Here is a 14849-nt window from a genome sequence, read left to right as displayed (position 1 = left end):
TTCAAATTACCATTTTCTCATTCATTTCATCATTTTCTTTAATTTATGAAATTATATTACTTTTTTTTCCACTGTTCATATTTGAGTGCTTGCCTTAAGATCAAAGCGACAATGCTGGTTGACAACGAAGTGGCTATTACTCAAATAATCCAACCTAGTTTCTTGCATTGCATTCAATTGATGTGAAAGAAGGGTGGGGTTTGGTTTTGTTTTATATATAGATGAATAGTAGTCTAATAGAGGAACAGAGGAACCTAGTTTCTTGCATTGCACAAGAGGAATAGAGGAAAGGAGGGAAGAAGACGGGGGGAGGAACAGAGACAGATGTAACAAGGTGGAGACAGTAAATAGGGAAGATTCATTACAACAATATTGAAAAATGGGGGAAAGCAATAAAATGAAGAAAATAAAAATAGGGGGAAAGCTAACAATATTTTAATAATTATAGTATTTTTAATAACTAATAGTATTTTAATAAATACAATATTTTTAATAATTAATAGTATTTTAATAAATTCAGTTTTTATTAAAAATAGTATTAATAATTACATTAAAAAAATAATGAATTTATTAATTAATCAATAGTATTTATTAATTAATAGTAAATTAATAATTGCAGTACTTTTACTAATTAATAGTCATTTAACAAATAAAGTATTTAATGATTAAAAGTATTTAGCTAATTACAGTATTTATTAACTAACAGCACTTAATTAATTACAATATTCATTAATAAATAGTATTTAATTAATTAGCCATATATTCAATAAATACAGTATTTTAATAAATATAGTATTTATTAAAAACTATAGTTTATTACAGTATTTATAATTAGTATTTTTTAAATAATTAATTGTATTTATTAATAAATATAATATTAAAAGGGTCCGAGTTCATCTAGAAACCTATAACATGCAATCTATATATAATTTGAAGCCTAATTACTATAATTAATAAAATTATTAAAGTTAATAAAAGTATTAAAATTTAGCAATTATTAAAAGTTATAAAATTAATAAAAATTAATTAGTAGTTCATAAATTAAAATGACTAAAATACAATTTAAGAGGATAATTAAAATAAATATAAAATAGTAAAAAGATTATGAAAAATAAAAATTAAATAATTTGTATAATGTCATATGACTCCTAGGGATGATCATTTATAACTTAGCTCAACCTTGGAATCAAGTAAATATTTTCTTCTAAGCTACATATATTGTCATTCGGTTAAAATCGAAAACCAATTCCATAAGATTTGGGCATTTGGGCTGAGATCATTTAAATTTTAACAAATTCTCAATCCAAGTCCACACAAGTTGCTCCCCTATTAAGAAAAAAAGAGGCTGCATGTTTCCAGATCAAAAACTCAAAATTCCCTGTTCTATGTTTCTTACTCAGGAAATGCAGAGAAGAAAACATTATCTCAGTATCTCTTCCATAACAATAACAACACAACACAATTAGAGGGAGAGAGAGAGAGAGGGAGAGTTTCTAGTTGGTTGGAAGATCAAGATTTGCAAGCTGCTGTATGTTCATGGGATACACATATTTGGAATTTCCACTGAAAGATTCCCTTCCCATAATGACATTCACCCTTTCTGTTGGATGGAATGCATCCCAGAACACGTACTGGTTCCTGTTGGAGCATGGTGTCTCAAACGGCAGACATGTTATCTGCCCACTGTTTCGCCCAACTCCACAGCATCCTCGATCTATCACGCTAAACCCTACCATCAGAATTCAGATCAAATCAAACATTCACCAATTTGCCTTGATGCCTTGTAATTCCATTTGCCAATTATTTTAAAGTTAAAACCTAAACCACAGAAAACACAAACAAACATATAATAATACATACCGTAGTTTGTAGGCCGAGTGAGAATGTCGTAGAACATCCGGTAGACGTCAATGTAGATGAACTTGGCACCGGGGAGATCGGCGTTGAGATTGTTAATCATCGTCTTGACGTTGGAGTTGAACGGAAGGACAAGCTGGTTAACGGTGTCCGAGCACCGGCCGTTTTGGTCTTGCGCCAGTATGTTCGGAATGCAGCCCATCAACCCAAGCCCAGCCACCACAAATTTCCGAGCTCCCAGATTATATAGTCTCTAATGAACCAGTTTGAGTTAACAAGGTCTATTATTTATGACTCGCACTCAATCACTCACTCACTCGCTGTATTTAAAATATTGAATCGACTCAGCGGGTTTTTTTGTTAAAAAGTGGCCATAAGGCTTAACTTACCGTGAGTTGGGTAGTGTACTGTTGAACCAAGAGATCGGCAAATTGCTGGCTGCTGTATTGATTCTGAGTTGGGTAGTTGGGCATGAGATAGTTGTTGAGGTAGTCGTTGCTTCCCATGCCTACAAAGAATATGCACCGTGCGATCGATCGCGCTGCATCGTCCGCCCCTAGATTATCCGTTATCTGATCAAGAGTGTTCTCATAGTTGCGTATCTGTTGGTTGAACGGTATTCGTCCCACCTGCTCACATAGAACAGACCACTTATTTAATCAAGATGTGGCTTAGACATTAATTAGTGGGCCACCACTTGGAAACAGAGTAGCCGGCCGGATTAAGGAAGACAATAGACCTCGTGATGTGTAACGTAGAGAAGAAGTCAAGTACGAGGCAGGAGCTCCCCTATTAATGACTCCTGTTGTATGTAATTACTTACACATTGAAGAGCGGTCAGTTCATCTGACAGTATTAAATGTTCCTTAGCACAGTAACATGGAGAGCCTATTGAACTATCGTGTAAGGTGTAACATGTTGAGAAAATCTATTGACTGCACGGTATCTGGACGATCAAAAAATGGTTCTCTCGTAAAACTAAAATCAGTATTAATTAGACTCTCGTATGCTAATCCGACGACTCTGACAATCATATTAATGATGGGACCCAGCCTAGCAGCCCTTCTCAAGAAATTTCGATTTTCCAAGAAATCGGCTTCAATTCTCGTAAGACTCTCACACAGTTTACGTTTTTTCATTGGGAAAAAGTCCGTGCAAACGGTGTGAGTACGGAAGCTGTGCGAACGGTTTTTCATTGGGATGTACCTTTAGGTCAGTGTGAGGCGCTAGGGTGAGGAGTAGACTCAAACATGGCGCCTCACAGGCACATCCAATCGTGCATTGGAAACATCTCCGGTAAATAATAATACATAAATACCGGAGATGTTCCAATAAACAGTGGGATGTACCTGTGAAATCGGTGTGAGGCGCAGGTCCGGTCTCTTAAGAGATATTTTTAATGACGAATTAAGATTTGAATATGATAATGTATAAGTACGGGAGATATTCCCAATGTATGGCGGGATGTGCGGCATGTGCCTGTGAGGTCACTGTAAAGTGCCCTATGAGAAGCAGATCCGGTCTCCTCAATGACCTCCGCTTGCATGCAGGAGAGAATTTGCTGATCACAATGGTAGTAGCATTGTTGGTTTGTGCATCTGTGATCTACTAAGTGCCTTGCGTGGCTTCTAAACTTGTAATTAGGAGATCCGGACTCGGGACTCCCTTCATGCTAGAGCTAGAGATGGGTCGGGTCGGGTCGGAGTGACAATAAGCCCTCATCCGATTGGGTCAAATAATGGATCGTCTTTAAAGTTGAAATGTTTCACCTTCCACCCGAAGCGGGATCTGCTCCTCACAAATTCAGTACGTAGTAGAATTCAATTAACTCAATTTGAAGACAAACAGGTGGGTTTGAGGTGAATCTGGATTGACAAGAAAAAAAGACCAAGGCGGAATCTACCCGGACCCCACTGCAAACCGGCTCGGTATTGAAACCCGAAAAGTGCTTTTCAGTGATGCAACTTACAAAGTTTCTACCGGTGATGTCGAGGATTCCGGCAGCGGCGGAGGCGTAGTTTACTCCATGAAGCATTTCTTCTCCAGAAGCCTCTGAATAGGCCGGAATCAGAGGAAGACCCAACAGCTCAGCTGCAACAAATATCATAAATTAGTTCATCAATATCATCCGCTACTTGTGTATTTTGAGAGAGAGAGAGAAAGAAAGAAAGAAAGAAACACAGACAAACAGAAAACAGAGAGAGAGAGAGAGAGAGACGCACCGATTTCGTCGACCATGGTATAGCCGTTAGAGAAGCGACCAGTGGCGCCACCGTGAAAATCAATGCCGTAAGGGTAGTAGTTGGCTTTGGCGAAAGACGGGAGGTTATTGTTATTGCCATTATCGATGAGAGAGTCTCCAAATATGAACAAGGCTGGCACCAGTTCTCTTCTGGTTCCTCCCGCTCCTCGTACAGGCCCAAACGTTTCACCATCACCACCACCTTGCCCCGAAGTTACATTCACCAACGCCACTAACAACAATGGAACAAGTGACAAGCGAGAGAAGCTAGGCTTTGCCATAACTATCACCTCAGAGAGAGAGAGAGAGAGAGAGTATGCTCGATCGGAAGTCTGAGAGTCTGTGGCTGCATGCAGTGGCCTTAATAAGCGTGGGAAGGCCGTTGATTGAAGGAGGTATTAAATGAGTTGCATCTGTTTTTACAGAGGAAGTAATTACGAGAGTTTAATTACTAAAATACCCTAGTGGGAGTAGTAGGTCGTCCTACATTCATTCTTTTTTTCTTTTTTTTTGGTAATAGGCCCTACATTCATTCGTAGCATCTGTTAGGAGGTGTAGCTACTGTAGATTCATTTTTAATTACTAAAAACCTTGAGTTGTCTGTGTTTAGTGGGGTAGTGTGTTTTTATGTGCAGGATTTAGGATTTCTAAATGAGTAAGGGTTTCTTGTTTAGTGCTTTTAAGAGGTCCTTCACCCTCTAGGAGGAGGATTCATTTATTCTTTTTTTTTTTTTTGAATTTCATTTTATCTATAAAAATAGGATGGTATCATAGTTGGCAATCCTTTGACTTGGAGATAAGATACTATGTTTCTATTAAAAAAGAAATAAGTGTGAGAAAAGATAACAAGGAACTATGTCAAAGTCTTACTCATTGAACGATCTCAACCTTACAGAATCTCAAAAATAAGCTGAGAAGGAAGCCAATTTGAAAGAGGAATCAAATAACAAGAGCAATATTGAATAATTTATGATTTGTCGGAATATCACAACAAAATAATTGTTATAATACCATTCAGCGTTTTAAAAGGCACACACCTCAGCACACTGGGGAGATATATTTTAAGAAACCTCATTTGAACCCAGGAACAACCCCTTTTAGAAGACACATTTAATTTGCTTTTTTAGATATTTTTGTATACTGCTTTGTGTTTTAAACCTTTCTGATAGTTTATTAACTGCTAATAGGTAATCTTCTATACTTGAACAAATTATTAACTTTTAAAAGAAACAAAGGCCTTCTGAATACCTAATGACCTAGTTGCAGAAAAGAGCTCACATAGCACAATTTTCAGTAACCATGGTTTTCGAACCGTTGTTGACTCGAACGGTCGAATCATTTGGTCTGGGAATCGTTTGGGCAACCGGTTCCATTTTACCCTAAAACCATTGAAAAAGCCAGTAACCTGTTGACCTAGGTCATCAACTTGTTGATCCCGTCAACCCGTTCAATAGTTTTTGACCATTTTTTATCAGAACAGGTCGTCCATTTGAACAGGACACTCGAACCATCAACCGAAAACCGGTGGCCAGAACAGTTCTATTTCTAAATCATTTTTTAAAACATTGATTCAAACTGTCTGAAAATAGTTAAAATTTAAAATGGCTTTTGAGAGCATTAGAGATTTCAACGAAGCTCAAGACAATGGAAGTAGGAAGAATAGTAAGTTAGAGGGGTGAAATGGAACCCCCAAATCCAAGAGGGATCAAAATCAATTTTGGTGCCTCAAGGAAGGAGAATAAAAGTTGTGCAAATGGATGTATTGCAAAAAAAAATCAATGGAGAGACTCAATTGAGGCAGGTCCGATAGGTAAAAATTCGATAGTTGCAGAAATGAGGGCCTGTTTAAGGAAGAAATGTGTGCAATCAAGTATCATCAATCGCATCGAGAAGGGAATCAAGCAACATACTAGTTGGCGAACAAAAGTCACCAAGGCAAATTAGATCCTGCCACATTAGGGTCAAAGAAGAGCTAGACTACATTCTCACAGATTCAAAAGGTGTTTAATTCTTACATGCAGTTCATGTGTATCAAAAAAAATCAAAAAAATACTCTACAGCGGACTGTAGAATTCTGAACTCTATTGTAGATCTATAATAATTTAAAATGTCAAACACTCTCACCTTCTCACAGTAGGCTGAACCGTCATTCTCTCAAAAATATTAACTTTAAATCATTAAATGTTATGCTTATATTCTAAAATTTAAGTTTGTATTTTTTCTATGTATGATTTTTCAGAATTTTTTTCAAAAACATTGACTCTATTGTCATAGGAAGATTTTAGCAAACAAAATTAGATGAGTTAGCTTCTATGGATTTGATGGTCATTATTTGTGGAAAAAAAAAACACAATCAGAATAGTGTTAATTTCTTAAAATTGGTAGATTTTAGAGATAACTGTAATTTGGGAATTTAGAATAAGTTCGAATCGAAAAAATCGAAATCTTTCAGAATCAGAATGACCTATTCCCATAGTCTGTTTGGTTCAAACAGGAATGAGAATGGGAATTGGAATCAGCAGGAATGAGATTTCATTCCTAAGGGAGGGGGAGGAATGGCCATCAAATAGGGGAATGCTATTCCAGCAGGAACGGGAATGGAAATCCAATTCTGCCCAACCAAACAGCTGTAATCAGAATAGCCAATTCCGATTTCAATTCCAGATCCCTACTCCTGCCAACCAAATGGGGCCTTAATTAGATCGTGAGGCCAGATCAATTTCCGGGAGAACCATGTTAGGAGTTCAAGTAGTTATAGGAATTCTTATGAATATATCTTATAATGTGTAGATTTAAAGTAAGATAAAAATTTTGGTGGCATTTGAAAGTCTGAAGTTCGATTCTCCTAAATATATCAATATCCTATTAGCACAAAGTAATAAGCCATTTAGTTCAGCCAGTTCAGGGATTATCAAACAACCCCTAACTGCCACAGAAAAGCCCCATGAATGATTTGAGACAGGCATGTCTGAACTCTTGATAGAAGTTTCTCTGATCCATACACGACATTGCACTATACCACAAGGTGTGTTCAAACCCAAGAAAACAAATAAGTATGTCCTATTTGTATTTGTAATGCAGAGTTGCAGACTGCAGAGAAAGGTAATAAATAAGGCAAATCTACTGATCTGCATCAAAATATATAAACACAATTGTCCACATCTAGATACTTAACTCGCTAACCTGTTAAACGTTTTGAAATTTGTCAACAAAACCAAGAAATGAAAACAAGACATTAATATATACTCAGGACAAATTATTAACGACTCCAATGAATTGGATATGCGCTTCAACGATGCAGAGATCATTCACTAAGAAGCCCTTCGACTTATCTTTCAGAAAACTAAGTGGCATGAACTCGGCCCAACCCCAACTATAACCTGTCTTGTCGAACCAACGCTTAGCTGTAAAAGAGTCAAATTTAGCACCCATTAAGAAAGAAGGCAAATACAAATTAACTAGAATCTTTTTAACTAGTAACAAAGGCTTAAAGCATAAGTTCGTATAGACTCTACTGGATTCTGCATGGTGCAATTCTCCACAAACAAGGCGAGTCATTCATGAAAGGGGTAAAATGAAAGGGGGTCATGCGAGGCTTGATAGGAATTTCCCGAGCTGTAGACAGAGAGCCTAGCAGGACCAAAAGCATATAGTTGCAGGGCTAAAAAGATAGGCCCTACTTTAAAATATTCCTAGCATCTGTTAGGAGGTCTAGTTACCCTAAATCTGTTCTCAACAAGGCACAGAAGCTTAATCTCAAGATTTTCTAATAAGTATCTACCAAATCTAAAGAATATCCTAGAATCATTAATTGCTTCAGCATCTTTATTTTGTAAATCATGAAATCGTTTAACTATTCATTATTCTACACAACTTTCATTCATAAGCAACAATCCTCTTTCAACACTATAACACTCAACAATCTTGAAATCATTTTCACACTAAATGGAGTAAGTTAACTAGGACTCTTTTAGGCACTACTTTTTCCTTGTAGATTTACAGAATTTGAGGTGCAACATGCTGGGAAAAAGATAGGCTGAATTTGATATTTTGATAGCTGTTTTACTGTCTGTGGGAGCAATAATTTTGCTCCACACCAGAGCCATGAATGCAAGTGAGAGAAATAGAGTGATTGTAAGCTATGTGCACTTTATGGCTGGTGTGAAGCAAAATGATTGGTCCCACAGCCAGAAAAACAGCTATCAGATTCAGCTCCCCAACATGCCTATCACCTTTGAATTCCCATAACACCATTCAATGCCAAAGTTTGATCATAATTTTCACTGTCACATGTCAAATAGTTTACTCCTTATATCAAATGTCCTTAGGTTGATTGTGTTTTGTAGAGTAGGGGTTTTTATGTGCAGAATTTCTAAATGAGTTGTTAGTGGGTCAACATCAGTAGGCGTGGTTGGTTGTGTTTATTAGTTTTCTAATTCAATTCTATATATTTATAGTTATAAAAAACTAGTTGAGAAAATAAACAAGTTAACTAGATAAAGGGCTTAAACTCGATAAATAACTGTTTTTCTTTCCGGAGTTGTCATAATTTTCACATTTCAAATTAAAGCAATATATAAGCTTAGGGAAGAAAGGAATAACATATGGTCTGTTTACATGGATACAAGATTAGCGAGGGTGCAAATAGAGAATAATAAAACGATGATGTTCATGATATTCAAAATATGATGGATTTGGATACCAAAATATAGCAATTATAAATAGCTTTTTGAGGCTTGAAATTAAGTATGGGAAGATGCTACCTTCTACAATCATGTATTGGTCCTTGAGCTGATCGAGAAGACAAACAATTTGAACATCACATTAGCTTGCCAACCAACAGGAAGAGAACTTGGCTCTGATATTGCCAAGTAGAGAGAGATATGATCCTTCACATTTCTCTCCTTGTTTCCGTTTGGGTATAGAATCAATTTCCTGCAATCACAAATGATAATGGATATACAGTTGAAAAGGTAAGACATTTCCACAAAGATCAGTTTTATGTTACCAAGTCTTTCTTACAAAACTAATGTACTTTTCTCTAGAAGCCCTTTTTTTCTCAAGGCTATTGGCTATATTGGATATAAAAAGGAGTGGAGAAGCACAACTTTCTAGCTTCTTCCCCTTTTTCATTGTAAATGGCTGAAAGAATACTATTGAAATATTTATTTATAGAAATTTGCGTTGTTCTTTCCCATTATATTTGAAAGAAATGAAGCCCGAATGATAAAAAACTACTTTTCATAAGAAATGTTGCTTTCTTTCAGGAGCCATGTGAGATTGAAAGGCCAATGACCCACTATACTTTTTGTTCATTAATCTCCAAAAACACTGTTGTAGTAAATGATTGATAGGCAAAGACTGAGAAACTAAGAAGACAAGCATACCAGTTATAACCTCCAGCCTTGAAATCGCCAGAAACATATTTCTCCATCTGGGTCATTGCAAGTAAGGAGAAAGACTCGATCTTTAGTATGTAGTGAGCTGGTACTTCTTTCCTAAACGATATAAACTTTTCTGCAAGATATGAGGAAACTTATTACAAAAATGACCCATAAATGGAAAACGTGAGCTTATGAAGTTCTTGATCTAACAGTAGATGATGGAAAATAGGAGATGGAAATGAGCTACTGCACCTTCTTCGCCATTCATTTTATCAAGCAAGAGAGACTACTACGTTCAGAGAGAGAGAGCGGGGAGGGAGGGAGGAAGGGAGAAGATTCCTGGGTTATCAAAATTTTCAAGGAATTAAAGACACTCGGGATTTCCTACTCACTTTTCCTATCTACTCTCTACACGCCGTGAATTGGAGCCACAATTAAAGAAAGCCTCTGTTTTGGTTTGGAAGCGGAGAGGGCGGGGTGGCTGTACTGGCAAAATATGAAGTTTGGACCCCAAAAGAAATTGGGAGAAAAATTCGCTGTCCACTTGGCACAAATCCTGCCCAGAGTGCATAGCATGTTGCCACGTCGTGCATAACGGTAATGGTGGTCCTCTGCTAATTTCAACTTTTTTGTCTCTTCCAAACCCTCTCCGGGCTCCGGCTTTTCCTCTCGTTCTTCCCTCCCAAACCAGCTGCCAAACCCTAACAGCAAATTTTCTGTCACTAATTTCTCTCTCTACAAAGATCTTCGTTTATGGATAGAAGCATATTAAAGATCTTCGTTCTTCCCTCCCAAACCAGCTGCCAAACCCTAACAGGAGGTTTGTTTCATTTCGATCCAGCAGCTAATGAAGCCAGTTTCATAAATGAGAATGACTCATTTTTAAATCAATCTGGTTAGGAAACAGTGCAACCAGCCCGAAGGCAGTGCACAGTATCCTTGGAAATGATGATTATTTGGAAAGTGTAATCGTCGATACTCCGACATGTGCGTCTATGATGATGATAAGCCACGCATACCAAAGAAGAGTTTCGAAGAATCGCAACTTGGCGGTATTCTCGAGAAAAAGTCGAAGAGGTGTAATGGGAATTTGACCTTAGCCAATTTAAATAGAGCCTAAGGGTTCCATTGGGACTTTTTTTACCCAAGACTATCCAATTATTTTTTCGCATTCTGCTCAGATGTCTTCCTCTGCTGGGTCCACCCATACGACTGGACTGGTGGCTCGAATAATGTGAGATCCCTTTCTGAACCTTTATTTTCGGAAGCTGTTAAATAAGTTAATTCGAAAGACAATAAAGTCTTTTGTGTACCGCGCGATTAATCTCGAAGAGCTCCAAGGGAAGAGGTTCATGGAGAGCAAGGGTGGACTCTAGGGTGGCAATCAGCCAAAGTCTTTCACGAGTTGTTGAAGCTCGGATCGTGATATATATATATATATATTAAAATCGAGCTCAAGCTTTATATAATTCAGTTTGGTTCAGCTCGAATCCACCCCTAGCAAGGGTGATTTTTGTCTGTTTGTTAAGTTTCTTGGAGACCCAGAACCTCTCAAAGTTTTGGTTGATAAAATTAAAGATTCAGCAAGCTGGACATCTAAATCCTTGGCAACGGGTTCTACCTTTTCTCTTTCTTGTCTTAGGATGACCTCAAAAGGATTCTCAAGGAGGGTATGTGGGTCATCAATGGGAAATACATAGTTTTCATGAAATGGAGATTTGGTTTTAATCCGCTTAAAGCCAAACTAGAAGAGATGGATGTTAGGGTCAGGATTCTAGGGCTGCCCTTGGAATTTTGGTTCAGAGAAGATTTTGAAATCATTCTCAGAGATGTGGGAGCAGTTATCAAACTCGACAGGGATACGAAGAGGGCTTTACATTCTCTTTTTCCTCATATTTGCGTTCGTATAAACACCACTAAACAGGTCATCTTGGACATTCCAGTCACTAATAATGGTAACAATGACAAACTTAGAGTTTTCTATGAAAACGTTCATGATCTTTGCACTGTGTGTGGTTGGCAAGGTCACAAATATTACTAGTGTGCTACGAGTAATACTAAAAAAGATGTGGGTGGATGGACTATTGTGAATAGGAAACAAAATCCTGGTTCTATCAAAGGTGAGCGGCTCAAGCAGCCTATTTAGGTAACAAGAACTAGACAAACTTAGGTTCCCATTAAATTTCCCAACCATTCCCATCTTAAACAACAAAGAGTTGATTAAGCTAAGGGTTATACTATTCGCTTCATTAATCCAATGTTTGCTTCAATACTTTCAGATAAAATGATTAACAAAAAGGCTCACTGGGTTCAAAAGAAGGAAAACTTGCATAATGGACCTCCTTCATACGATAACCCGCCTATTGGATGCGGGGTTGATGGCAAATTTTAGGAACTGATAACAATTATGGCACAAATGATAAGGAAGAGGATGATAATGTAGGAATGAAACTTCAAGATGATGAAGGTGTCAATGAAGAAGACATGGAAGAAGAGTGGGATGGTCAAGAGAATAATAGCTAGATGGCATTCGATAACTTTGACCCCGGGACTTCAGATTTCAATGCTGATATCTTTGTTGCTCAAGTGGGTCTGGACGAGCAGGGTCCTAAGGAGACAAAGGGTTCTAAATGAAGATCCTAATTTGGAATGTAAGAGGGGCCGGTAGAATCTAGCTTAGGCGTCAAGTTACTGAATTATGTAGTCAATTTAAGCCTAGTATTTGTTGTTTAATGGAAACAAGAGTTAATCCTATTAGAGCAAAAAAATTGTCTTCATTTAAAGTTGATAAATGTCATCTTGTTGATCATATTGGTTTTGATGGTGGTCTCTAGCTTTTATGGAATTCTTCTACTTGTTTTGTTGATATTATTTTAACAAATGATAAGCTTATCCACACTTACATTACTGATATGGAATCTAACAAAAGCTTGTTTAGTACATTTGTTTATGCTCCTCCCTGTAAAAACTGATCGAATTAGGGTGTGGGATTGGATTAGAAACATAGTTGATATTACTTTTGGTGCATGGTGTGTTATGGGGATTTTAATGCTCTTGGAAGGAGAGAAAATAAAAAAGGTGGTGTGGAGGTAAGGCCTTCTCATACTATGAATTTTAATCAACTAGTTAACTATTGTAATCTTATTGGGTTAGATATGTAAGGAGGTCAATTCACTTGGAAGAATAGTTCGACTAAGGAAATGATTGATTGGGTCATTTCGAATGAAGATGTGAATTTAATAATTGTAGGCTAACAAATCTACCTTTTTTGGCTTCCGACCATACACCTTTTATACTTGATACTAATTCTCGGGCTTCTTTTGGTCCTGTACCTTTTAGATTTGAAGCCATGTGGTGCATTGATCCTAGTATTGACAACATGATCAAAAGGTCTTGGGACATCAACATTAATGGTTCTAGAGACAGGCAATTTTGTAAGAAAAGAAATAACCTTGTTAAAGAGCTCAAATTCTGGACTAAACATCATTTTGGAAATATCAAAAAAAGAAAAGAATAATTATTGTTAAAAATCGAGGTGACCCAAGAAAATTTAGAAAGGGATCCAAATAACAAAAGTCTCATCAATCAAGAGAAAGCTCTCCAGAAACTTCTCAACAACACTCTTGCTAAAGAAGAGATTTATTGGGCTCAAAATTCAAGAGTGGATTGGCTTAAACTTGGGGATAAAAATAACAAGTTCTTCCACATTACTGCAACAATTAGGAGAAATAAGAACAAAATTAGAAAAATCAGAAATAAAGATGGACTCTAGATTGAAGATGCTGAGGAGATCAATGAGTTGTTTTGTAGTAGTTTTGAAAAGAGATTTAATTCGAGGGCACTTCGGAAGTGGACAGGTTCATTTCAAATATAGATTGGTGTGCTTCTAAAATTCTTAACAATAATCTATGTAGAGAGGTTACAAATGAAGAGATCCATAACACTCTGCTTTCGATGAAGGATATGAAGGCCCCAAGACCTGATGGTCTTAATGTATTTTTCTTCAAGAAATACTGGAATATTGTTGGGGATGTTGTATGTAAAACTGTCAAAGCCTTTTTTTCATTATGGGAAGTTGAATGGTGATTTAAATAGGAATTTTATTACGCTTATTCCAAAGTGTGAAAACTCGGAGAGGATCAATGATTCCAGTCCTATCAGCCTTTGTAATGTCATCTATAAGACCATCTCTAAAATCCTTGTGAATAGAATCAAATCGTTTCTGGATGACATTATTTCCCCCTTCCATAGTGTTTTTATACCTAATAGACAAATCACAGACAACATTCTTATTGCCCATGAGATGTTGCACACTATGAAAAAGAAAAAAAGGCAAACAAGGGATGCTAGCTTGTAAGGTTGACATGGAGAGCATATGATAGGTTGGAATGGGATTTTACCAGAAAAGTTCTAGTTAAATTTGGTTTCCATGACAAATGGATTAATTGGGTCATGGAATGCATTAGTTCCATTTCCTTCTAGATTCTCATAAATGGCTCTCCCACTGAGTCATCAAAGCTAGTGGGGATTCAGAAAGGTGACCCCTTGTCCCCCTACATCTTTGTCCTTTGTGTTGAGGCTCTTTCAAGCAATCTTAATATGGAGGCTGAATGTGGCACAAATGATGTGGGCTATAAAGCCTCTAGGGAAGGTCTGACAATTCCAATTCTTCAGTTTGCAGATGATTGCATTATATTTGCAAAGGCCTCAATCAATGCTTGCCTCAAAATTAAGGAGAATTTGGATAGATTTGCTAAAGTTTTGGGCCAGTTTCCTAATTATCTTAAATCAGCCATTATGTTCTCCAATAACATCCCCTTTAGACTCCAAAAGGTGATGGCTCGAATTCTCAAAATTCCAATTGGGAGTAGGAATAAGACTTATCTTCAAGCCCCTATCATTGAGGGTAGAGTTTCTAAGGATACTTTTAAATTCTTGAAAGAGAGAATGTCTAACAAACTTGTAGGTTGGAAAATACATTCTCTCTCACTTGCTAGAAAATTAACGTTAATTAATTCTTCTGCTTCTATGGTTCCGCAATTTGTAATGAAATCATTTAAAATCCCAAGTAGTGTTGTTGTTGATTTAGAAAAAGACAGAAGGGATTTCCTTTGGGCAAAAGAAAGTGGCCAAAACCCCCATTCATCTTGTTAAGTGGAGTAGGGTTTGTACTCCCAAAATGTGGGGTGGATTAGGTATGAAGAACTTCAAATGGCTAAATAAAGCTCTTCTTGCTAAACTAGGGTGGAAAATTTTAAATTGTCAGGATAATCTTTTGGTCAAGGTGGTAAATTATAAATATCTTAGGAACAGTAATTTCTAGGATGCAAATAAGAAGAAAAGATGGTCTTGGGCATAGAGAGGTA

General features: G+C 36.9%; 2 protein-coding genes across 2 annotated transcripts; both read right to left on the bottom strand.

The window, feature by feature from the left end:
- Window positions 1-1352: 1352 nt before the first annotated feature.
- LOC148869728 (GDSL-like Lipase/Acylhydrolase superfamily protein) lies at window positions 1353-4465 on the bottom strand. The gene is made up of 5 exons (XM_088967672.1): window positions 4080-4465; window positions 3827-3948; window positions 2247-2486; window positions 1861-2110; window positions 1353-1729 (listed from the first exon to the last, which is right to left on the bottom strand). Exons 1-5 carry the CDS (start codon window positions 4378-4380, stop codon window positions 1494-1496), a joined length of 1149 nt encoding a protein of 382 aa, XP_088823798.1. The 5' UTR covers window positions 4381-4465; the 3' UTR covers window positions 1353-1493.
- Window positions 4466-7201: 2736 nt separating this feature from the next.
- LOC148869727 (MATH domain and coiled-coil domain-containing protein At3g58250-like) lies at window positions 7202-10342 on the bottom strand. Its single transcript, XM_088971575.1, has 4 exons — window positions 9736-10342; window positions 9487-9616; window positions 8863-9034; window positions 7202-7503 (listed from the first exon to the last, which is right to left on the bottom strand). The coding sequence occupies exons 1-3, from the start codon at window positions 9749-9751 to the stop codon at window positions 8872-8874; spliced, it is 309 nt and encodes a 102-aa protein (XP_088827701.1). The 5' UTR covers window positions 9752-10342; the 3' UTR covers window positions 7202-7503; window positions 8863-8871.
- Between the last annotated feature and the right edge of the window lie 4507 nt (window positions 10343-14849).

This window comes from Nelumbo lutea, chromosome 2 (assembly GCF_056320005.1).
Source record: "Nelumbo lutea isolate HS-2025 chromosome 2, American lotus-T2T, whole genome shotgun sequence".
Lineage (NCBI taxonomy): Eukaryota > Viridiplantae > Streptophyta > Magnoliopsida > Proteales > Nelumbonaceae > Nelumbo > Nelumbo lutea.
Note: the sequence above shows the minus strand (reverse complement) of the source record. Positions and strands in the feature narration are given on the sequence as shown.